Here is a 27895-nt window from a genome sequence, read left to right on the forward strand (position 1 = left end):
ATGCCGATTTTGAATGTTTGTTATGTAAAATGGAAGTAGACCATAATTGTTCTAAAACTGTGAAGTATCAAAAGCATTTACCAATGAGTTTCTCTTATTATATTAAATACTCAAATGGTGTGTATAAACGTCCTGTTAGTTATATTGGTTTAGATGCTGCAAAGGTGTTTGTGGAGAAGTTAAAACAAGAAGCAATAGAAATAAAGAAAATATATAACAAAAAAGTAAAAATGAATGGCCTAACTAAAGATGAGAACGAGATATATAATAATTCCAATAGTTGTCATATATGTGAGAGAAACTTGTATGATTTACCACCAGCAATTGAAAAACAATAAATATGTTAAATAAGAAAATACAATTCGCTAAAGATAATGATAGCATGATTGAGAAGTTAGAAGAATGGAAACATGAATTAGGAAAATGTTTAAAGGATATAAATAAAAATAAAGCAAAAGTAAGAGAACATGATCATTTAACTGGAAAGTTTAGAGGTGCAGCTCACAGTTATTGTAAAAACTAATTGCAAATAATGAGGAAAATTATATAACATACTCAAAATATGTGAAGGTTGATAAAAAGAATGGAATTAATTTACGATTTCTAGATTCATTTAGGTTTATGCCAAGGAGTTTAGCAAAACTAGCAAAAAACCTTACAAAAGAACAATATAGGGAAACGTCAAAGTACTTCCCTAATGATTTGTTAGATTTAGTAATTAAAAAAGGTGTGTACAAACATGATTATATTGACTCAATTGAAAGATTAGAAGAAACAAAACTACCTTCAAAAGAAATGTTCTTTAATAAACTTACTAAAACCCACATCAGTGATGAAGATTATGAACATGCGAAAAATGTTTGGAAGTTATTCAATATTAAAAATCTAGGTGAATATACAGAACTTTATAACAAGACAGATGTATTAATATTAGCTGATATATTTGAAAGTTTTAGAGATGTGTGTTTAAAAGCATATGGTTTAGATCCTGCTTGGTATTTCACTGCTCCTGGTTTATCGTGGGATTCAGTGTTAAAGATGACTAAGATCAAACTAGAAATGTTAACTGACTATGACAAAATATTAATGATAGAAAAAATTTATAAGAGGTGGAATTTCACAATGTAGTAAGAGATATGTAAAAGCAATTAATATGTATATGAAAAATTATAACAAAGACGAACCTTCAAAGTATTTAGCTTATCTAGATGCAAATAATTTATATGGATGGGCTATGAGTAAGTACATGCCTTACAAAGACTTTAAATGGGTTCAACCTTACATAAACATAATGAATATTCCAGATGATTCAGAAACTGGCTACATATTAGAAGTTGATTTAGAATATCCAGAATACTTACATGATAAACATACAGATCTTCCATTAGCTCCAGAAAATATGTGTCCACCAGGATCGAAACATTCAAAATTATTAACAACGCTTTACAATAAAGAAAGATATGTTACTCACTACAGAAACTTAAAATTGTATATGTCATTTGGGATGATATTAAAGAAAATTTATAGAGTATTAAAGTTCAAGCAATCAAATTGGTTAAAGGAATATATTGATCTAAATACAAATATGAGAACAAAGGCTAAGAATGATTTCGAGAAAGATTTTTACAAGTTAATGAACAATAGCGTATTTGGTAAAACAATGGAAAACATTAGAAAGAGGCCATCTATTACCTTAGAATGTGATCCAATGAGGGTGGAAAAGTTAATAGCGAAACCGAACTTTGATTATAGAACAATATTTACTGAAGATTTGTGTGCGATACATATGAAAAAAGAAAAACTGACCTTCAACAAACCAATATATTTTGGTATGAGTGTGCTAGATTTGTCAAAACTATTAATGTATGACTTCCATTACAATATTATGAAACCGAAATATGATATTGATATAGGCTTATGTTATATGGATACTGATAGTTTTTTATATGAAATTGAGACAGATGACTTCTACAAAGACTTAACAGAAATGGTTGATTTATTTGTTACAAGTGAATATGGAAAGGATAATCAATATGGAATACCATTAGTAAACAAAAAAATATTAGGAAAAATGAAAGATGAAAACAATGGTAAAATAATGACAGAATTTACTTGGTTAAGATCAAAGATGTATGCCTTTAAAGTTGAAAATAAAGAGAAGAATAAAACAAAAGGAATAACAAAATGTGTAGTAGCAAAAGAGTTACAATTTGATGATTATAAGCAAACCCTATTCAATGGTGTGAAAACATACAAAAATATAAATCTAATTCGAAGTTGTAAGCATGATGTATATACTATAGCTCTAAATAAGTTAGCATTAGATTCGAATGATGACAAAAGATATATACTAGAGGATGGTATAAGTACATTAGCTTGGGGGCATTATAAGATATAATTAAAATGTATTTATGTGTAGTTTAGTTTTAGGTCATATTTAATTAACTTTTATGTATAGTTTAGTTTTAGGTAAAATTTAATTAACTTTTATGTGTAGTGTAGTTTAGTTTTAGGTCATATTTAATTAACTTTTATGTATAGTTTAGTTTAGTTTTAGATCATATTTAATTAACTTTTATGTATAGTTTAGTTTAGTTTTAGGTCATATTTAATTCACTTTTATGTATAGTTTAGTTTAGTTTTAGGTCATATTTAATTAACTTTTATGTATAGTTTAGTGTTAGATAAAATTTAATTAACTTTTATGTATAGTTTAGTTTTAGATAAAATTTATACTTTAAAGTCATAAAAGTTCTTTTTGTAATTTTATCTTTAGACATAGGCAACCAGTAATGCATAAAATAATTGTTTTGTAGTCTAGTATTTATGTCCTGTTTACATTTCCTTAATACATTCTTACATAGTGAAGATTTTTGATTTTTTATAATTTTATCCTTAGACATAGACAACCAGTAACGCCTTAGAAAAAAATTATAGGAAAATAGAAACCATTTACCGTTTGAATTTTGAAAATCGGTTAATATTTGACGATGTTGCAGCAAGTTCAAAATTTCGGGAATTTTTTACGGGTTTATTTTCGAGCTTTCGGGAAAATGTTATTCTTTAAAAAAAGTCTTAAAATATTATTTGACTTGATTTAGTATTTTTATTTTTTCGATTTGTTGACATTTTGTGGAGATATTGAAAAAGGGAAAAGTATCCTTTGGGTTATGCAACCATCTATGCATTTTAAAAAATTGTTATGTTCATTTATTCATTTCCGTTTGAATTTTTGAAATCGGTTATTTAGGGACCGAGGTATTAAATAATAACGTTATTTGGGGGTGCGACTGCAAGTGTTGCCAACTCACTTTTAACAATTATCATATTTATTAGTAATGGGGTGAATTCATCCCGATATGTTTTAAAGCGATATCTTGAAAAATTAAAATCCTGGAACGTTCCGAAAAAATATATTGAGTTGGAGACACAGATTTTTTTCTTTTTTGAACATTGATGTTTTAACTAAATTTCCCGGTTAGGTGGCTATGATCATTAAGTTACTCACCTACTCAATAGATGGTGTTGCATGTTGTATGTTTCAGAGTAATAAAAGCTAGAGAGTTGCGGACAGATTTTGTATCAAGAATTTTCTTCAAAGTGATAATCTTGAATCGAAAAAAGCGGGACAGACAACAAGCCGTGACAGCTAAGACAGACAGCCTGGACAGACAGCCAGGACGGACAGTTTTGGTGTTGTTATTATTACATACTCAGAAGTTCCAATGTTAGTACTGGAATCGTTCAAAATGAATCAGTGACAGATCACCTGTTCCGAAGTTGTATGTATTCCTTCTTATTGAGTTTTTAAAGCTAATTATTAACGGATTTTCATGACTCAAGTGTCAAATGAAAGCTTATAACCTGGAGATTAAGATGCAATAAATATATTTTGTTTAGGATTCCATTGTAAGTTTTTAGATGTAAGTTGTTTTGATTTTAAAGTCAAAACCGGTTATAACCATATTTTGTAACTAGATTTAGTGATTTTTTGAAGTCGAAACCGGTTATAACCAGATTTTTGTAACCAGATTTGGTGATTTTTGAAGTCAAAACCGGTTATAACCAGATTTTATAACTAGATTTAGTGATTTTTTGTAACTTGATTTAGTGATTTTTTATAACCAGATTTAGTGATTTTTGTAACTAGATTTAGTAATTTAATGCATTAGAAGTTATTATGAGTAAGATAGAAGTTATTTGAGATGTGATAGAAGTTATTTGGGGGATAAAAAGTGTTAAAAATTATTAGGGGGTAGATTAGCAGATATTTGGAAGCAGGGGTGTGCTATGTTATTGAGGAGATGGGGTGAAAGTGCGCTAGAACATACATTTATCCCCTACTGTGAAGAATAAATAAATTTCGGTGTCCTATTAACTTCTGTACGAAATAGGAAAATAATAGAAATGCAATTTTAAGTAACTGAGAATTTTGTACCTTTTGCACTATTTAGGTAAATGAAACAATATATTTCAGTGATCTATTCAATTTTGTAACAAGAAGAAAAATAAACTAAGATGATTCATTATAACTATGTCAGTACTTCTGTATAATTTTGCGCTATTCAATAAACTAAGCAGTAAATTTGACTGGCATATCTAATTTTGTACGAACCAAAAAATGAAGAAATGCTATTACAATTAGCTCAACATTTGATACATTTTTGTGCTATTCAAATAAACGAAGTAATGAATTCGGGTATTTTAGTTAGTTTATGTTCGTACGAAGAAAATAAGCAAAGAACTGCTATTTTAACTAACTAACAATTTTGTACTTTGTATTGTTCAAATAAACGAAGTAGTAAATTTGGATGGACTATTTTATTTTGTACCATCCAGAAAAAAGTAAAGAATGTCCATTTTAGGTAGTTCAGTGTTTTATCGGTTTTTGAGCTAATCAAAAAACGAAACAATAAAATTGATTGAACTATTTAGTTTTAACCAACGAGAAATAATATGCAAAGTACTGCCATTTTATCTAACTATGAATTTTGTACCTTCTGTACTATTCAAATAAAAGAAAAAGCAAATCTGGGTTATATATTTTTGTTTGGTATCTAGCAGAAAAAAGTGAAGAAGAACCTTTTTAACTAGCTCAGAATTTTACACCTTTTTGAGCCATTTTAGTTAAACTAGGAACATATTTGTGTGTATTATTTATTTTTGCATCAACTAGAAAAGCAATCGAAGAAGAACCATTTAACTAGCGCAGAATTCTGTACCTTTCTGCGCTATTCATGAAACAATGGAATAATATGGTTGGGATACTTATTTTTGATGCAAGATTTGTGCGATTTTCTAAATTTTATGTCAATGGGAAAGAGATAATTTTTAAAGTTCAAAAACTATTTTTTGTGATGCAAATTTAAAATTTATAGTATTTTGGTACAAACAGCATCATATTTCTTTGTTTGTACACTTTCTATTACTAATGAAAACATGTCATTCAAATAAAGGAAGAACGGTAAATTGGTTATGATGCGACATTTACTTTAATATTTGAGTTGTGTATTAATCGTGCTATTCTAATAATCAAACGAGGACTTCAGCGGTCCATTAAAATATGGTACTAGATTTTTAAATTCGAACTTTTTACCATTAATAAAACTATTCCGCTTAAATAAGCAACACATTTTTTGATAATGCGTGTGTGACTAAACTCTCGGGTCATAGGCTAAGTTGGTTATGAGCAAAAATCCTAAAGAAGTAAAAAGAGAACCATTTTGAAATACTAATTCTCTTGCCGGTACTAATAAGGCTCACTAACACTACAAAATTCATTAACAACACAAATGTTAGGTAATGATTCTCGAGAGCCCCGGCTTACCCCACATACCAGCATACAAATGTCTTTATTGGAAACATTGATTGTTTATTTCATTTAAAGTGCAATAATATTGAGAATCGTAAATAACTAAAGCAATTGAATTTTAATACACAGAAAATAACACATAGAATAATAGTTTTGAGAGTTGAATAAAACTTTTCACAGCTAATAATGCAGGTTTTTTATGCCAAGCTTATTGTTCTTGTTTGGGTCATCATAAGTGGTGGGAAACATGAAAATTTGGAAACTTTCTTCTTCCTTGGAGAGTTGGTTTTACTTTAATAACATCTTATTTTTCGTAACTGCATCTAAATATTCTATCCTGGTTTCCTTCTGCTTTTCCCTCTAACAACAGGGGATACAATCGAACTGCCGAATAAAATGGACAAACATGCTGTTTCTTCCTTTCCTATCATCTTCACTATTTGTTGCTCTTCATTAGTTTCCCTTAGTAATGCTAATTGCTATGAAGTTTCTTATACAGAATTAAGTAAAACTTGAACATACCAAGTTAATCTTTTCTATTTGAATATTTTTGGTCTGTAACCTAAATTGAATTTCAATGGTAGCTCATGTGATATAAATCTTACATTTAGTATAGCTTTTAGCAAATTTTGTTTAGCATTTTTGCTCATATCAAACTTGGCTATGACCCCAGGGATTTGCCGCACACTTTTTATTTGTCGTACAAAAATTAAAATTAAAAATATAGTACCATAACTTAGTGAACCACCTACACTCTCCTTTGATTGTCATAATGGCACAACAAATTCACTATTAAACGCTTAAAGAAAACGCTTCATCATAACTAAATGACCCCTCTTCGTTTCTTTGAATGGTACATGTTTTCATTAGTAATAGAAAATATATAAAGTAATATGTCACTATTTGTAATAAATTACTATAACATTTTAAATTACAAATTGGCATCACAAAAATTGGTCTGTAAACATTAAAATCTTGGCTTCTTTAGTTGACACGAACACATAGAAAATAGCACAAAAACTTGTATCGAAAGTAAATATCCCAACCATATTTATTCCATCGTTCATTTGAATAGCACAAATAGGTACAGAATTGCAAATTAGTTAAAATGGTCCTTCTTCGATTACTTTTTTTAGTTTGTACAAAAATAAGTACGCCACTCAAATTTATTCCTTCGTTTATTAGAATAATCCAATAAGGTAAAAAACGATGAAGTAGTTAAAATGGTTCTTCTTCACTCCCTCTGCTTGAAACAAAATAGTTAACCAAAATTTAATACTTCGTTTATTTGAATAGTGTAAATGATACAACATTCTTAGTTAGTTACAATGGTAGTTCTTTGGTTATTTTTCTCGTTGCTACCAAAACTAAAGTAAACACCAAAATTTATTTCTTCGTTTATATGAAAAGATCAAAGTCTATAAAATACTTAAAATGGACCTTCTTTACATTTTCTGCTTGGTACTAAAATTAGTCCACCCAAATTAATTCCTTCTTTTATTTCAATGCCCCAAAAAGCTATAATATGCTGAGCTAGTTAAAAAGGATCTTCTTCACGTTTCTTCTACATTTTACAAAAAATAAAATAGTCCCCCCAAATTTCTTACCTGGTTTACTTGAACAGTACAAAAAGTCCAAAATTCATAGTTAAATGGCAGTTTCTTTCCTATTTGCATCGTTGGTACAAAAACTAAATAGAACGCCCAAATTTATTCCTTCGTATATTTAAGGAACACACAAAGGTATCAAATTCTAAGCTAGTCAAAACAGCATTTGTTTACTGTTTTGTGTTTGGTATAAAATTAGGTGTGCCTCTCAAACTTATTCCTTTCCTTTGTTTATTTCAAATAGCTCAAAAACGTATAGAAATGCTGTGCTAGTTAGAATGGACCTTTTTCATGTTTTCTGGTTGCTTTAAAACTAAATACTCCATTCAAATTTGTTTTCTCGTTTATTTGAGTAGCACAAAATGCTACAGAGGTTCACAGTTAGTTAAAATGCCAATTCGTTTCTCTTTTTTCTCGTTGGTACAAAATTAAATAGACACCTCAAGTTTATTCCTTCGTTTATATGAATAGTATACAATGGCACAGAAATTCTGAGTTATTTAAAACGACCATTCTTTGCTATTTTTTCTCGTTGGTACAAAATTAAATAGTCCACTCAAATTTATTTTTTCGTTACAAAATACTGACCTGGCTAAAATTAAACTTCCTTGATTTTCGTCTCGTTGGTACAAAATTAAATAGACCACTCAAATTTATTCGTTCATTTGTTTGAGTACTATAAAAGGTAGAAAATTTTGAGTTGATGGAAATAACAATTCTTTGTTTTTATTCTGCTTGGTACAAAATTAAACAGACCATCCAAATTTATTACTTTATTTATTTGAATATCACAAAAATCTATAAAACTCCCAGCCAGGTAAAATGACATTTCTTTGCTCATTTTTCTCCTTGGTAAAAAAATTAAATAGTCAACCGAAACTTTCTCCTTCATTTATTTCTATTGCTCAGCAAGGTATAAAGTACTAGGCCAGTTGAAATTGTATTTTCAATTTTCTCGCTTATTACATATTTAAATAGGACACATAAAGTTATTGATATGTTTACTTGAAAAGTACAAAACTTATAATGATCCCTCACCTTTCCTGTTGGTAAAAAATATAGAAAAAAGTAGAAAATGGTGCACCTCAAATAAACATGACCCCTAAATTATTCCATCGTTTTGAATAGTACAAAAGATATGAAATTCTGCGCCGGGTATGGAATGGAATTTGCAATTTTATTCCCTCGTTTATTTAAGTAGCACAAAGAGTAGGAAGTTGTGAGTTAAGTAAAATGGCTTTTCTACGCTTTTTTCTCATTGGTACAAAATTAAATATGTCATTCAAATTTACTCATTCGTTTACTTGAACAGCACCAAAATGTACAAAACTCTCTGCTAGTTTAAATAGTCCTTTCTGTGGTTGATACAAAATTAAATAGGCCAGCCAAATTTATTCTTTCGTTTCTTTAAATACTACAAAAGGTATAACATTCACATTCAAAACTATTATTATTTTATCAGTTCTAATATGTTGAAAAAATGGGATCGTAAAACAGAACGAGTGCACCCTCCATACTGCTTTATGAGTTGTAGGGTTAGATTTTTAAAATTGCTCGCCATTATGTATCAATAAGTAGAGAGTTTGGAAGTAAATAATTCCAAGCAAGAGAACATAATTTAAATATGTTGTACTGTTTAATAGTTATATCTAATTAAAATATTTGAATCTTTTATAAAGAAGGCATATGCCACATAAACTAAAAGACGTAAATATATTCGTAATCAGCATGTTCGGAAAGCCCGATATACCGACTTCCATATAAATCGGATGAAATTGTTATAAAAGAGAGTATCCAACATAAACTGTAAGACGTAATTAAAAATTAATATCATACTCGTAATCAGCATGGTCTAAAACCTCTATATACTAAGTTTCATCAAAAGTAGCAAAAAGTGACATAAAAGGGAGTATCCCATATAAACTAAAAGACTTTTGTAAAACTAAATATAATATTCATAATCAGCATGTTCGAAAACCCCTGTACACCGAGTCTCATCGTAATCGGCTAAAACGGTATAAAAGGGCGTTTACTATAATAATTAATATCATTCGTAATCAGCATGTTGCAATACCACTGAAATCGAGTTCCATTGAAATCGGGTCAAATTGTCACGAAAGGGCGTATCCCACAGAAACTAATATAATATTTGTTATTAGCATGTTCAAAATATGGGTTGTAGAAAGCGCGGTTCCTGCTTATGGGTTAAAAACCAGTGCTTGTAGCCTTTGGCAATAATAGTTGAAAAACAGTTCCGTAGTCTTTCATAAGCTCATATATGTTAATTCGGCGTTGAAAAAAAGGTACTATAAAAGAGGTCGAAAACACCCTTATACGCGTATGCTAAATAGGGATTTAGTGGTTATTCTGTTGGAATATGTGTTCGTACTCTTTTATGGTATATAAAGGATAAAACTCTATTACATACCATAACCTTAATTAATCTTAGGTATGTTAATTAGGTATTGAAAAAGATATTAATACACCCTCATTATTCTCTGTTATGTAATTTAGTGCTATGTACATATTGGTTAAAAGGTGGTCACACTGTTTTATCGTTTCTGCTTTGTTACATAGGTGTTGAAAAATATGTCATAACTTTTTCTAGCTGTGCTATGTTAAATAGGCGTTGTAATCTCTTCTATATTAAATATGGCTTAAAAATGTGCTCCCACTATTCTGTGCTGTTACATAGGAATTGATGAAAGGTACACCCCTGATATTGGTTCATATTCTTATGTATTTTCTGCTGTGTTAAATAAGGGTTGAAAAATAAGTAATACTCTTTCATTAAATCTGCTATGTTACATAGGGTTTGTAAAAGTTAGTCAAATGCTATATTAAATACAATGCTTGTAGCCTTTCTTCTGACATGTCAGCTATGTTTTATAGGGTGGAAAAAATTGTACTGAAAAAGAACAAATACACCCCCATACTCTTTTTTGGCATTGAAAAGGGGGTCACAAAAGACTACAAAAATACTAGATCTGGTTACAAAAATCACTAAAAGTTTGGTAAAATGTCTCTCAGATGGGGAATTTTTATTCTATTTTAGGAAGAACTTCCATCAACTTTTCCCGTTCATCATGAAAATAGACACATATGTTTCGCAAAATATATGATATACCAATGGACAATTCACTTATACAGCACAGAAAAACTTCTTCGGTTAGCATTGACCCGAACAGTACATTAGTCATATATAGGAGAATTCCGAATACCGTTAATATTAAAAGTATGTTACCTGAAGAAATATCATTTACATTGAATTAAACGGTCACAAACCCTGTCCACATCACCATAAAAATCATAAATTTTATTAGGAAACAAAATTCATTTCTGTTCAAATAGACGTGAACAGATTAGCAGCTTTAAATCTAATGTTCGGTGAGCTGGAACTGTACTTAAGTAACAAATTGATTTCATTTTCATCTCATAATCATCCATATCGTTGACACATCAAAATGATGTTATATTATTATGATTCTGGTAAACACACATCATGCGCATTATAGTTTCACGATGCTGCTGGGCATAAGGATGCAACAACTAGTATTAATAAGGGATTTCAAGAGTGTTATGAACTAACAAAATACAGTGCAAAATTCGACATTCTTGCACATCTTCATTGTGATATTTTTAATTAGGATAGATCTTTAATCCAAGAAGTAGAACTACGTATCAAATGAAATCCTATCCCCAAACATTTCTCATCACTAGCAATCCTTCTGTACCGATTAAAGCAAACATTTTTGACGCTGCTTTACATATTAAAAAGATTGATGTTCTACAATAAAACTAGCACATAATGAGTTTCTACAATCAACATTAGCAATATATCCTCTCACAAGAGTGCAAATGTCGTGATTCGTCATTCTAAAGGATCTTCAATCAAAACCAATAGATAATTTATTTATGGGAGTATTACCAACACGAATGATTGTGCCGTTTACTCATTTGATGCATATACAGGAACCATAACTTCAAACCCATTTAAATTCAAACAAATTGACATGATTTTTTTATATTATACATTGATGGAAAACTTGTACCATCAAAAATTTAGAACCAAATTTTATTCAAAACCTTTATGTTTCTTCATATCAAACTTTGTGGATAACGTATTCGTGTCTGGAACTGTATTAAGAACATTCTTCGCTTTGAATTTCATCATGCATACACTTTCTTTGTTCATCTTGCGTAATGTCAAAAATTGTCACTTTTCAAGTTGACACAAAAGGTACAAAATAGTACAAAATCTTGCATCAAAATTAAATAGATTCCACACACGCAACCACATTTATTCCATCGCTAATTTGAATAGCACAGAACGTACAGAATTCTGATGTAGTTAAAGTGGTCCTTCTTTGCTTACTTTTCTGATTAGTACAAAAATATATAGGACACCGAAATTTATTCCTTCTTTATTTTAATGGCCCAAAAAGGTATAAAATACTGAGCTAGTTTTTAGCGACCATATTTACTTTTTCTGCTTAGTAGAAAAATAAAAAGGCCACCCAAATTTACTACTTAGTTTATTTGAACGGTACCAAAGGTACAAAATTCTTAGTTAATTAAACTGGCAGTTCTTTGCTCATTTTCTCTCGTTGGTACAAACCTAAATAAGCCACTCAAGTTTATTACTTCGTTTATTGAAATATCCCAAAACGGTACAAAATACTGCTACTAAAAATGGACCTTCTTTACTTTTTTAAGCTTGCTACAAGAATAAAATATTCCACGCAAATTTACTCCTTCCTTTATTTGAATGACACACAACGGTATAATATTCTGAGAGTTAAAATGGATTTGCTTTACATTACTTCTGCTTGGTACAAAATTAAAATAGTCCATCTAGATTTACTATTGCGTTTATTTGGACACTAGAGAAAGTACAAACTTCTTATCTAGTTAAAATGGCAGCTCTTTGCTTATTTTTCTCGTTTGTTCAAAAACTAAATAGAGACCAAATAGTCCGAAACAAACGGCATGAAATGTGCAAGATTCTATCAATCTGCCAAATTTAACTTCACCCTAACACAAGTAATTCAAAAATACAAATCACCTGTTCAAATGTGTCAGTATACAATCCAATACAAATAAATTTGATTTTCATTAAACTAAAACCATATTCAATATTTAATAAGTACTTCTTCTTAGTATCCGTAGTTGATGCACAAGCATTCATAGATATGTTACTCCAGTTGCTGATCAGCAGAGACTAATGTCACTATGCATACAAATATCTGTGCACACATGAACAGGGAGGAAGAAGAGGAAAAGGAAAAATCATGTTACGGGTTTTGTACATGTCCCATACACTTACGAAGAAGATACCAACTCAGTAAATTGAAAATCGTGCATGTTATACCAGATAAATGAGCCTTCATCTCTTTATACGTTATCACACAATTCCACTTTACAAATACGATAATAATCCAAGATTATCTGCTTCTCAGTAGGGGAAAAATCAGTTTGTGGCTTTCCTCAAATGTCACTAATGACTTCTTTAAATATATCGTTGTAATTATATCAAAGTTTACAATACGAAATTGTATGCCAATCTGTAAATCAGACATTTTTGTAAAGGGTTCCAATAATTGCATATTAAGCCTATCTCATAGATTCATTGACGATGCCATCTTTGATTCGATGTTCCTTGCTTCACAAGAACTGCTACGATTTACACATCCACATACGTGTACACTCTACGTTTCGTCCACGACGATAATCATTATATCATTCGCTACTTTACATCACAAGATCCTCCTACTTGAGGCATCCGACGTCACACAAACACACACCACTTGACTCAATAGTTCCATCAAAAAATGGTACGTGTTAACGAAAGATCAATTACTATTGAAACGTCCTCCTCCGACTAGCCTCTACAACTCGAATAAATATTGAGAGTTTTTAAAATTAATACATAATAATATTAATATTATTATTATTATTATTATTATTATTATTATTATTAATAAGAATAATAATAACTGTCGATGTGAACTCATTCACAAATACCTGGCAGGCATAATAGAAAATTCTCAAAAAGTCACCAATAGTATCTTTCTTGATAAATATCAGAAAATTAATCGGCCGAAACATGATTTCAGAACAAAAATCTGAATCTGCAATTTAGAGTACTTTCCGATTTAAATTAAAACTAGATTAGTTTAGCCATTATTAAGACTGAATGATTACTTAGTAAGGATTCCAAATACCAACAAATTATCTCAAAACTCCTGGTCACTTTTAATATTTAATCATAGTCACTTTTAGTATTTAATCTATGAAAAATATATGATCAACCTGTATATAGTCGAAGTATTGATAAATTTCAACAAGACAAATTATTAAATCCTCTGTCTCAGTCCAAGAATTCTACAATTAAACAAAATGAATAATATTCTAAATTCTTCTCTTTCTAAATGTACTAACAAACTTTTCTGGAGAAGTGCCAGTGAAAAGAATTACGGCAACTTATTAATCGAACTTTTCTGCTTCCAACGCAGCAAAAATACCAAAATGAAAATAAGAATCCGCATTAAACTCAGAGTTGAGCTGGCAAACTGAACAAAAAATATTCCAGCGACTAATGAAATTGACCAACATATGTCCACCACACAGCTCCTATTTCCGATCATTAAAAACCATAAAAAAATCGATGTAATCACTAAACCACTAAATTCGGAAACTAGATATTCACAAAAAGGATTTATTGAAATATAGAAATTGCACTGCGTATAACAAAACACCATTTTATGTGGACAATAAAATTACCCGATCTGTCCATCACGACACGGTGCAGTGCTCATACTTAGAGAATGCAATTATAATAAGCCCTCACCATTTCACACATTAAGCTTACTGTTGTGACCGTATTACTTGTTTTGAAGCACACTCAATAATTGTAAACCTTTTCATTTCTGTGGTACCATTTTCCAATTTGCCCATGCAAAACACTGACACATAAAGCGACGCACTTCAAACTACAAGCAAACTCGAGTCAAAAGCAAGAGGAAAATCACTCCGTATGACTAATAAAGGACAAGTCAGTTTTCACAGATTGATACACTGACTCGAATACAACACGAACGAACTAGTCACGCCCCATTTTGCACTATTGCATTACTTTCTTTCTCTCTCCCTAAATCTAAGTAGCAATGTTTTTCATTCTTTTTCTTTTTTTTAGAAAGGAACATAACCATATAATAAACAAACTCCATGGTTCTGGATAATACAATAACATTTAAAACACAGTTCTAAACAGAACAAAATGAATTATAATAATAACTATATGTATTTGTTACAGTTTCAAGGACCTAACGTCCTCTTCATTAGATATTTAGAAAAGACAGATTTAGAAAGAGAAAAAAGAAAGATTATTAGGAAGTGGAAGGAAGCGAGAAAAATAAAGAAACAACAAGAGGAGAACTTAACGAACTGGGCAAGTGGTATAAATATGCATGAGTAATGGGAGAAATTATTAGAAGTTATAGAAAAGTAAAAAGAAAAGTAAATAAGGGATATTAGTAAAATTTTAATAAATTCAAATTTTTGTTATATTATTTTATATAAAGATCAATATAGTTATTTTGATTGGGTTGTTGTTGATTGTTGAAATCGTTCATTAAGCCGTTGACGAGCTCAGATAGTTTTACGGTGTGTAGCAATAGATAAACTTGTGGTTGTCAAATATATCTGTGTGCAATGTGGACGTGAAGCTTGGGAGAAGAAACCAGTGAAATCTATTGCTGCACACTGATATATTTGACGGAAACAGTGCTAAAATTTCTAAAAACTGATTTGGTTTTAAGAACAGAAGCAAATATATACATCTTTCAACAATGAATACTAAATTAACGGTTGATGTTTTTTTAAAACATTGCCATCATCAGTTAATTAAAGTGTATATAATTGAAACAAATTTATGTAATAAACTAAATTAATGCAATCACCAAGTGACGGATATGCTTTGCAAGCTGGAAAGATGCCGTCTTTTACAAACACTCATTCAGTGCCAAGTGCTAGATATGGTGGCTGTTTCTTTGATGCTTCTAAAAGTGCTATTGCATTGCCTTGTCCTGAATGCGGAAAGCATTATGTGAGTGCCAGAAATTTTGCTATACATATTTGTAAGAAACATCGGGTTGCGTAAGATGATAATGTTCGCTCTGATATCACCTTTAATGCCTGCCTTCAGAGTAAAACTGCAAATGCTACCTGCACTAACAGCAGTAAAAACTCAAGAGCTTTGACGATTTCTAACCTGGGCAAGATATTCCTGTCACCAAGGTGCTCGACACATATATTAAGATGTTCCAAGAGGTGCTCGATCAACGGTGGATGACGCACTCGCATAGGTGTTAAACCATATGACAATTTCAAATGATACAAAAGACTGGATCAACCTTTGCCTATTCCATTTGTTGCTTTAATTTCTCCCAAACAATTAGATGAAGTTAAGAATCTGGCTACTTGGGTGAAACACCGATTTCGCCTCTGGTGCAATATTGGCCATGACGCCTTAACCTAGCCTTTATCAAAGGTGAACAAATCTCGATTAAAAACAAATTTATAATTTGAAGATTTGTAGAGAATATATTTGCCGATGGTGGAGCAGCACGTCTTTTAATTTCTTATGATACGGTTGCGGCTCCGGATACAATGTTGGAGAAACATCCTGCAAACCCTGGAAATTTTATTGCGCCGAATCTTCCTGATGGTCAACACACTTTACAAGGAGTTTTGACTATGGAAGTTCAAAAAGCAATCAACTCCTTTCTGTCAGGCAGCGCGGAGAGTTTAGATGGGCTTTGTCCATCAATTCTTAAAGACCTTCTTTCTTGTGAAATACTGGAATCGAAGGAAAAACTTCTAAAATCCTTATGTGATTTATTTAAACACTTCTGGAAAAGTACCAACGGAAGTTCGGCAACTGTTTTGCGGTGCCAAACTTATAGCGCTAAGAAGAAAAGGATGGTGGTATTCATCCCATAGGGGTTGGGACTGTTTGGCGCAGATTATCGGCAAATTTTTTAGCTTTAGAATACGTGAGCCAGTTAAGAACTTTTAATCCCCCCATCACCTTGGTGTTTGTGTTCGTAATGGTGCCGAGGAAGCTGTTCACGCAGCCCGAGTTTATTTCTCTTCTACTGACAGTGCTACTAAGGCTGTTGTAAAATTTGATTTTCGTAATCCATTTAATGTGCTTCGCCTTGATACTATGCTTGCCGCAGTGATGAGTAATTTTCCTTCAATTTATCCGTATGTTTATCAATGTTATGCTCAACCAAGTGACCTGTTTTTCAACGGAAACACTATTTCTTCTTCTCAGAGAGGTGTACAACAAAGTGATCTTCTGGGTCCAGCACTTTTCGCTATAACCATTCACTCTTTAGTTAAATCTCTGGGTGCCGAATTAAACATTTGGTACTTAGATGATGGAACAACTGGTGGTGAATCCGAGATAGTTCTTTCATCTTTAATAGAAATAAATAAGAAGGCATCACTTCTTGGCTTGCGTCTTAACTTTTCTAAATGCGAGGTTGGTTGTTTTGGAAAAGATGAAACCGCAATTGACTAAATCTTTAGATGATCTAATGAAATAAGGCGTCTTGGAATTCGACGAGCTGTGGATATGGCGATTCCTACATTCTTAGCGTAATACCACGGATCTCTGCGTTTAATCGAAGCTCTCCTTTCCCTGGGTTATTGATTGGACTCAGATGTTTCAGTTCAATAAGGCTCTAATAAGTGGCAAGCTTAGCAGATGCAAGCCTCCAGAGATTACCAAAATGTGTTATCAGTCATCTTGGTATACGTCAATTGCATGTCAATTACATAATCATTTGTTATTCCGGAAGATAAAGCCAGGCTTCTTGCTGTCCCATCTCCCGAAGCGGGTTCATGGTTGATGGCGATACCTTCTCCGCCTTTAGACCTTCATTTATAAAATAAGTTTTCGAATTGCTGTTGCCTTACGTTTAGGCCACTTTGTGAGCCTCATCGCTGTCCAGCTTGTGGGGATGAGGTCAACCAACGTGGTCTGCATGGTCTGTCATGCATGAAGAGCGCCGGTAGATTCACCCGACATTCCTCTGTAAATGATATAATACTACGAGCCCTCAAGAGAGCTGGATTTCCTTCAATACGGGAACCTTCTGGTTGCTGTCGTTCGGATGGAAAGCGACGAGATGGGATGACACTGGTTCCATAGGTGAGAGGTAAATATTTATTGTGGGACTTTACATGCGCTGATACATACGCTCGTTCAAGTCTCCCTCTGTCAGTAATGAACGCTGGAGCTGTAGCTAATCGCAAAGAAGCTGAAAAGCAAAGAAAATACAACAACCTTCTCGAAAAGTATGTTTTCACTCCAATCGCTATTCAAACTAGTAGTGCTTGGGGTGCAAGAAGTCTTGAATTCATTAGGGAGGTAGGAGGACGCATTTCGTGTGTTTCTAGCGAAGTTTGCTCCACATCTTATCTAATACAGCGCATATCCGTTTCTATCAAACGTGGTAACGTCTCGTCGGTCTTAGCACTTTACCACCTGGCAAGGAACTGGATGAGGTGTTTATGCTCTGAGAAGAATTCTTTTATATATAATAGTTCTTGGACAATAGTTTTTGTTTTGACGTTATAATTACATATTTAAATCTAAAAATTCAATCGTGTTAATATTTAACGTCAAATAACAATGCAATACATTTAAGTTCTATTCCAAACAATGATTCAACAATGTATAACGAAATATCAACAATATTCTCTATTTCCGGCATTTGTAGAAATAATAGAATATATATATATATATATATATATATATATATATATATATATATATATATATATATATATATTGATTAACTAAATTGATTTCCTTTTTCTTTTGAGCATGTCTATTAATATAAATATATAAATATAGGTGTGTATACTACTACATATATATTATGAATTTTCGTATATGAATTGACCCGTGAACATTTATACTTATTGAATGATTATGAAATTCTGTGTCTTAATTTATTAGTAAATGTAATAAACATTAACATTATAGCAATGTAACATTTAAAATTATATCACAATAATTCTACAACAATTCCTCGAAGATCAACGCAATCAATGTCTTTGAAACGTCAATTAAATAAAGTAAACACGAATTTAAAAACTATAAAATTACATTGACAATTAAAATGTACTAACAATATAATTATATTATATTGTTACATATCACTAATTTAAAATATATATAAACACAACAATTCAAATTAAATAAATGAATGCGCTACTTAACGGTTGAGGAAGATATAAGATTTGTTGTCATCTGTCTTTTCTAAATGTCTGATGAGGAGGACATTAGGTCTTTCAAACTGTAAAAAAACATATAGTTATTAATATAATTTATTTGGTTCTGGTCAGAACTGTGTATTAGAACCATATAAGAAAAATGTATCGTTTTTAACCGAAATAGAGTTACCTACAACTTTTCAATGCTAAATTTAATGACAACCGAAGTAAATATTTTAAAAATCCTTTTATATTTCATACTCATTTTTCGTTTCGTTTAATTCTTTAATAAATTGGAATCCCTTGAACGAGTCTATTTTTCAGCGGTAACAGGCAACTCAAAATGATGACTCGTTACACTATGGAGTTTTGCAACAAACCAGTTCCCACTAGAACTTCCGGTCTTCTAGAGTTACAGGCATCTACCAGTGCGTCCTCACTTTACAGTACTTGACAAAAACTGGTTTACGGGGGCTCCAAATGTCAAAGGTCAAAATGATTTTAACTTCCTATTTTCTATTCATAACACTAAATGATAAAACTAATTTGAAATTGACAGTTAATTTTGAAACTAGTAACGAAGATAAAGATATTTGCTATGTTGTTACGGTTGGGTGAAAGCACATTAAATACTATTTTCAAAAAGAAAAGATAATTGAGTAATTATGACCAAGTTCTACATTTTCCTGAATGTTTACTTTTTAAGTATATATACAAAAAATCGTAAAATTAAAAATCATAAATTAAATATTCGAGGTAGCTTTCGATGAGAAAATGTAAATATGTTAATGGAGATACAAGAATAATCTTGATAATGTATTAACCAAATACAAAAGAAAACTTAAAATAATAAAATGCAGTTATACCACAGTTATTATTGTCGCTATTGCTTTCGGTAAACTCAGTCCTTATCAATGAACTTATTCCGGTTACATTGGTTTAATTAGAGCGGCATTTGCATCAGGTTCTGAAACAATAATGTCCCTATCTACACGATATAATATAGCCTCAAAGTAGTAGTATTATATAAATATGGTGAATCAAATTTAATTGTTTAAATTTGAGCTTAATGTAATGAAATTAATGAATTCAGAATTGACAGACGAGCAGGTAATATACTTTAGCAGAATTAAACATACATGTTACAATAAAACGTTAATGTTACATTATAGAAGGCAAAAAATACTATTTTTATTCTAACATTAGCACTTGCACTACAGCTGATAGAAACAGAGCGAAGAAATAAAATAAACAAAATAAGAACAAACTCGGTATAAATGTTAAAATAAGAAATCCAACAATACTTAACGAGATATGGGGATACTGAATGTTGCTAATAATGGTTATTTTAAGATGTATGAAGAAACGTGTTCTATGTGATAAAATATGGGAAGGTATATGCAATTCTCAAATAAAGTCGAAGGATTAGAACTAAAACCTGTTGTGGGCTTAAGATATATATGTTTATATTAACAATATGAGATTATATGGTTGTAAAATATAAGGACTAAGTTTGGTAAGAGGATCTTAGTTGACTGTAAAATTTTAAAAATATTTCTTCCAGCTAGATTTACCAACCATATGACTGATTAATGATAAGTGACAAAGATACATTAAGCATGAACAGTATAATGGAACAAAAGACAATTATCCATTGCTGAATTCTGTATTAATGAAAATGTAAAATTATTCGAATATTTTGTATGTACTAAAAAAGTAATTGCTTCCTATTTAAACAAAAAGATATTCCTGTTATAAAATATGTTAAATTACAAGATTTACCCAAAGGTAAAGTTTACGAAATAACACTATGGAAATTAATTCATACAGAATATACAGGTGAAATAGTTCTACAATTAGAGTGCATTTACATGAAAAATATAAGACATTATTACTAAAGTGATATTAAGATACAAAAGAAGTAATAAAAATATGAGAAAATATAAACTATTTATGTGTTATGAATTTATAAAACTAGTAGGTAATGGATATTCTATGCATCAATTAGTTTTCAAGAATGAACCATTAAAAATTATGTTTAAAAGGTCTAAAAAAAGTAGTGAGTAGTTAATATGGATCCTCAAAATATATTCATTATTACGAGCGATAAGAATTTTTGAAAAGAAAATATAAGACTGTTCAGGTTATCTTTGGTACATACGGATGCAAATTTTCTTTAACCCTGCTTCTTTGTTACGTTGTATTTGACGCGAAATGAGTCTTTATTTCTAATAAAATTTATGATTACTTTTTGTGGATCAGGTTTGTGATTTTGTTTTATTCAATCGAAATTATGTTTCCTGAAAATCACAAACTTTTAATATTAACGGTTTTCGGAATTTTGCTATATATTACTAATCCACTGTTCGGGTCTATATGACTGGAAGAGGTTTTCCTGTGATACATAAGTGAATTTTCAACTGGGATCTTATATTCCTTGCGAAACATATGTCTACTTTTGTGATATGTGTGAGAAATGGTTTAAAGTTCTACCTAAGTTATATTATCCTACTGCAAGCGTCACTGTTGGTTAAAAATGGGTTGATTAACAATGATTTACGTTGTTCTTTTAAGCAATATATACCCACTAAAGCGGTAAAATACGGAATAAAAATCTGGACTGTATGTGATAGCAAAAATCTTACGTACTGAAGCAACAGGTAAAGAAACCCTTGCACAGCCTGAGAGAAACCAAGGTATTAGTGTTGTAACTGATTTTGCGAACGATAATGATAATTGTGATTTTTCTACTTCGTTCACTTAAGGACACCATTTCTTGGCAAGAAAATAAGTATGATTAGGACTATAAACAAAAACGAACGTGAACGTCCGAAGATTTTGTCAAACAAAAAGTGTATTCATTCTCGTTTTATTTTGCAAACAATACAACCGTTGTAAATTATATCCACAAGAAAGATACAAATGTTGTGCTCATATTGTACTTTATAACAAATATATATATATATATATATATATATATATATATATATATATATATATATATAAGCGACACAACAAACTCAATAGTTCGTAAATAGTAAAATTGACCGACTTTAAATTACTTTGTTAAACCTTTTACTATTATCCTTTGAAGCTTCGTAAAACGTGAACTCACATTCAACATAGCAGCGAGTCAATTACATTATATTACCTTGTAACTTGTTTGTTGTTTCTATGACAACCTTCAGTTCATTGTTCTTAGTTACCTATAAATATTCAATTATATATATATTAAAATATATATAATAATCTTATATATTTTTTCTTTTACTTCTTCTATAAAATAAACTGCCTTGTACATATTTATAAACCAAATATTGCTCGAAGATGAAAGAGAATACAAGTATACAACATACTGTTGTATATGGCGCTCTACGGATTTTTCTTTTATTAATTTATCTATTAAAAAGAATACATTCTGGAACATTAACTTTTACACATGTTAGACGACCCTTGTATATACAAATTTTATTTCGTATCATAGTTATTACTCATTATATTTACTTTATATCAATGTTAATATTGCATTCATATCAATTTCATAATTAATTATATTCTTATTTAATATCGTCAATAGTGCACGTCAGAAGTCCAGTGTGTAAATTATTTTAGGTCCGTTTTTAAGCTATAAAGGTGTTAATTAACAAATCAAAATTGTACGAGCAAAATCAAAGGGAAGGTTGAGAAAGATATATTTTATAAATTGTTCTAGTTATACTTTGGTTTGATACCTAAAACCTTTTACCGTTTATTCTTTTGACTCTTAATTTGTTGTCATTTCTCTATGTAATGCTTTAAACAAGAAGCAATCATAACACAAATATATACCAAAGAAATACAAAACAAAGACAAAAACATTAATAATATCGAAAACAAGACTTAACATCAGGACATACACTAACATGAATAAAGAAATTGTTATATTAAATAAAAATTTAAAGATATAATGTCATAAATTAAAATATGACATTATACGTTATGTATCTCCACAACTCTTAGTCTTCTCCCTTTTGAAACTGAATGCCATCTGTTTTATATCATTTACATTTACTTTATAGAATTCAAATAAGGTACGAACAAAAAATAAAATTATAACGATATTTAAAGCAAAAATCAATTGAATATGGTTTTATCGGACACCGGAATTTTAGCTTGTTTCATGACCAACAAATTCATTCAAATTGCTTTGAAAGTCATCAATCGAAATACAGTTTGCCGCGTTCTTTACTTCTACAGTCCTTAGTTTCTTACTTTGAGAATTTGTACCATCTATGGAATTTTTACAAAATTCACTTCTAGGAAAATCAGATCTAATGATTACATGCTTTCTACGAGTAGTGCGATTGCTTTTGCTATTGCTACTAAGATTGGCTCAGTTACACAATTATTATTACTATTGCCATTAGGATTAGGTTCGTTTACATTACCGGTAAAATTAGGTTCAGTTCTCATTCGCTTCACTGGTGGTGAAATATCTTGTCTCCTAACGGATCTGTACTTGTCCTTTACATGACATCCACGGTAGTCTGTCTTGCCATGGGTTCTGTTTCATTTGTAATTAGGTTCGATTACATTACCGGTACATCTGGTTTTTACATCACCGCTTACATTGGGATTACACTTTCACATGGACACTTCGAACTTGGTTTCGATTAAGGTTAGTTTGGATCCGGTTAGTACTGTTTTGCCCCATTGATGGATTTTCAAAACTTTGCAATATCATGCTTAGATGATTAAAGTCATTGCACTGCACCACATTCTGTAAAAACATCATCGGATTGTTTACTAACAGCATTTTGTATTTCTCGTTGAATGAACAATACAACAACTCAGATATAGTCGGCCAATCACTACAAGCATAGGTGGATGTACACATTTTCTTTGTGAATTTCACGAATACTGGAATCAACAATCTTCCTGCTACGTGAATCACATTATTAATATCATGTTGAATATACGGGGAATACAGACAGTCAAAAGCTTTCCCAAGACGAAACTGATCATAACGTTTCGCATATTGATACATACCAGAATCTTCGTTACAAACAATATAAAGAAAACAATCAAAAACATTCGAATGAGGCGAAAACTTAGGATAATCTGATTCAGCCAATACTGCAGTATGTTTTTGCGAACATTGAGCTAATTTCATCCACACATTCAAATTAATAATGTCTTATTTCTTCGTCCATGCAAATTTAGGATCTTTAGAAGGTTCAGGTTCATTTAACGTATTCCTGCTGGTAGATAATGGAGTTTCTTCAATAATTGGCAGACCATTTTTTAACTCCATTTTCGCAATAAATTGCTGATTTTGTAGTTGTATTTGTTCCCACCGTTCCTCAATTCGGTGTTGCATCTGGTCCAATAGTTGGCTCAAGTCATTATTTTGTTGTTGTATTTGTTCCCATCTTTTATCACCTCATTGTTGCAATTGTTCTCACCGTTCATCACCCCGTTGTTGCATCTGGTCCAATCGTTAGTTGATGTGATTATTTTGTTGTTGCATTTGTTTAATCTGTTGAAGGATTACTTCCAAGGTAACGTTCGGTTGTGTTGTTTCTTGTGGCATTATATTAATCACATTCTCAGAATTATTCGTTTCATCTTCCATACCTGTATTTACAATAGAGTCATTTCTCGGGACATTCATTTTTACGATCCTGTATATTTTAGTTCCACTACGAAGCAGAGTAAAATTTACGTCTAAGTCAATCATGATAAAAATTTACCATTCTTCTAATCAATATCACAGTTTCCCCACGTTTCGGTACCATTTAATATAACAAATATATCACTATATAATTGACACAACAAACTCACTGAGTCGTAAATAGTAAAATTAACCTACTTTAAATTACTTTGTTAAACCTCTTATTATTATCTTCTGAAGCTTCGTAAAACGTTAATTCACATTCAACATAACATCGAGTCCATTACATTATTTTACCTTATAACTTGTTTGTTGTTTCTATGACAACCTTCAGTTTATTGTTCTTAGTTACCTGTATATATATATATATATATATATATATATATATATATATATATATAATTTTTGTGTTATTTTTTGCTTTTCTTCTTCTATAAAATAAACTGGATTGTACATATTTATAAACCAAATATTGCTCGAAGATAACAGACAATACAAGTATACAACAAATAATACAAGTATACAACATACTGTTGTAACTCTTCATACCGGAATGGAAATCAGTAAACGAGTTTACCCAACATAATATTGGATTTAATTCAACCAAAGGAGCTGTGGAATCTGTAGATGAATTTGTGAACACACACACATATAAACACAAAACCAACAGAACGCCTATGATATTGTTGTAAAGTATGATCGATATTTCAGCTTAAGATGGACTTATTTTGTAATTTCAATCAATTCACGCTGGAAACAATGAATGTTCTTCCGAAGAAGATATTATTTGGAAAAACTTGGAAAATCGTTCATTTTACCTGAGATAGAATCTAGTAAATATATACCGACAAATAGCGGGTCTCAGATTGTAGCCAGAGCACAAGGAAATGGGGAATTATAAGCTACAGTGTTAATACCCAAAACAGTCATTAATATCAAGCCTGCAAGGTGCAAATACTGTCAATCATCTAACAACAACAAGACATATTTGGTGTTCTTTATTTGTAAGAAACATATCTCTAAATCTCATGCTATTTGTTACTGTCCGCGTTGTAAATAAGAGGTGTGGTCGGGTCTAACGCTTAACAAATTATTTTATGCGAACTTGTCAGTATTAACGCTTACCAAATTTAACAACAAGTATTATGCGTACCAAATGTGTTTTATTCTATTAATTAGTTACCATTCTTGTGAAGACTAAAAACGGTAGAGCGATATAGTGGCATGTGGATTTTATCAATATGAATATCTCCATAGTAATAAAATTCTTATTTCCATAGATCATCTCGGTTTAGGTGAAAGTAGCTCGTTTTCCAAGGTAAAATACAATATACTATTAAAACATGTCCACTATTTGAGTCTAAATCAAAATCTCCGACATTCTGGTTTCATCAAGGGAATGCACACGTGATGCTGATAATGATGAAGTATTCTACCCAATGGCTGGTCTTGACATGAATGTAACTGTGAAGGGTAAATCCATCGCAATTTGCTATTGCCTTACATGTGATGATGATAACGTCTTAAGGACGGGGAATATAATTTAAAATAGTGTTGCAACCACTTTACTCCCCACCGGAAATGGAATATGGGCTAGAAAGAAAATATTGCATACAATTTTTTTTTAAAGTTTCGCAACGTAGAAGGTCTCAATTTACAGGTATCTGTAGGCTGAGATGGCTATTTACATGTAAACAAATTATGTTTAAAATGCTTGGGATTCACCTCTCTGTACATGAGGTGTCCCCGGAAATGTCGCCTAAAGGTTATCAGTGACACTACTTGAGAATGATTGGTGGCACCATCCTCCTACAAACACATGTATTTTCGCCAAACATTCTCACTTTGGAAATGAAAGATGTTATTAACATTACTTTCTTTCGTTCAGCAATAACACGTGACGATATCATTACGTACGTTGCCAAATGATAGAAAATTTATCACACAAGCAAGACTTACTGCAACCATCAAATTAACCATGGTATTGTCAATGATGTTTATGAAACTCTTCCCAATTTTGTCTAGCTCAGAGATGGCAGTTTTATTTATTGACTGAACAACTGGTATAGAAAAGAGGTATGTCGGATATTATAAGGTGTTAAAGAACGCATAATCTCTAATGATTAGCTAAGATAGAATACAGTTCAATGAATATTGTCTCAAGCGAACAAGTATTACATCACCTAAGACTTATACAGTAACATATTACGTGCTATTTAACTATCGATCCATACAGGTACGGGAATATGTACTTAAAGACAGAATTGCTGATTTGACTTTGTTCTATAGAATCGGATATATGATCAATTCCTATTGTGGCGAAGTCCACAATCTTCGAAGTGAGATTCAATTGTTTGATTTACAATTTTCCAATTATTGTATACTGCAATCAATATGAGTTTTACTGTTGGTGCTACACGTTTCTTAAAATATTGTTTGATATGCCTCTTTCCTTGATTACGGAGTTTCACTACTGAAGAACACATCAATGACGTACCAAATTTCAATGTCGGTTCACACCACGATCATTCCCTGACACAATGGGAGAAATATGTATCGGTACTACGAATAAAGCAATTGGATTTAAGCTAAATTAAAAACATCCCTGACTGTCGTTGCTACCATTATACAAAACAAAATTATATTCCACTACTATAGTCCACACTAGATTATATATATAATACCCTCATTAATTATTCATATATTTTTGTACTGTATTTATAGCTATATATATTCATAGATAGATATATACATAGATATAAATTCAATGTAATTTATATATATACTTTCAGATGAATTATATGATTATGGTGAGTATCTTACTTCCTTCATTTTTTCTTTTGTAAATCCTGCTTCGTTACAGCACAGTGCCTTTTCACGACATGAAAGTATAGAATGTCTTCTTCTTGTAGTGCCTAACTAAGGAAGTTCTCAGATATAGTTTTATCACAAATCGATATGCTATTCAGAAAGATCCAATTTTAGCCTCAATCAAGATTTAAGGACATTTATGACATCTATTAAGAATTTAAAACATTAAATAAATACTTATAACATGTAATTGAATACACATGTAAATGTATCACGTAAGGCACCCTTCTGTTGTTCAGGTGCCTAAATTCACTTTATTTAGATATGCGCACATGCAATAATATTAATAGATTGTGAACGACACATATTCAGTTCGTAGACTCACTTGTTTATATATTTTCGTAAGTCAGAGATTAAGGAAACAAGGTTTGTCACTAGTTTCACAGTGACTACGTCACCCAATTCGTCAGTCCGTTTATTATCTCGCCCATTTATAGCCTTTCAAATCAATATTAAATTGTGCCACATTAGGTGCACACATTTGTAGTTATATTCGCACAATATAAAGAAACGGAAATGGAAATGGAACAAAAAATGGAAATATTCCGGGAATTATTTGCAATCACAAAAAGTGCATTCTATTACTATATTACGATTTCTAAGTTAATTTTGCTTCTTTATCACAGTGTATTATTACTGTTGTCTCCAGAGGATTCTTTA

At 31.0% G+C, this 27895-nt stretch overlaps 1 protein-coding gene across 1 annotated transcript in view; it reads left to right on the forward strand.

Annotated features, from left to right (window-relative positions):
- The window catches only part of LOC145682956 (uncharacterized), a 737495-nt gene that overhangs the window by 180120 nt on the left and 529480 nt on the right, over positions 1-27895 (forward strand). Inside the window, exon 5 of the mRNA XM_081754317.1 lies at positions 27157-27174. Coding sequence (XP_081610443.1) covers positions 27157-27174 — 18 coding nt within the window. The remainder of the gene's footprint in view (positions 1-27156; positions 27175-27895) is intronic.

The sequence above is a fragment of the Thermobia domestica genome, chromosome 4 (genome assembly GCF_964235325.1).
Source record: "Thermobia domestica chromosome 4, izTheDome1.hap1.1, whole genome shotgun sequence".
Classification (NCBI taxonomy): Eukaryota; Metazoa; Arthropoda; class Insecta; order Zygentoma; family Lepismatidae; genus Thermobia; species Thermobia domestica.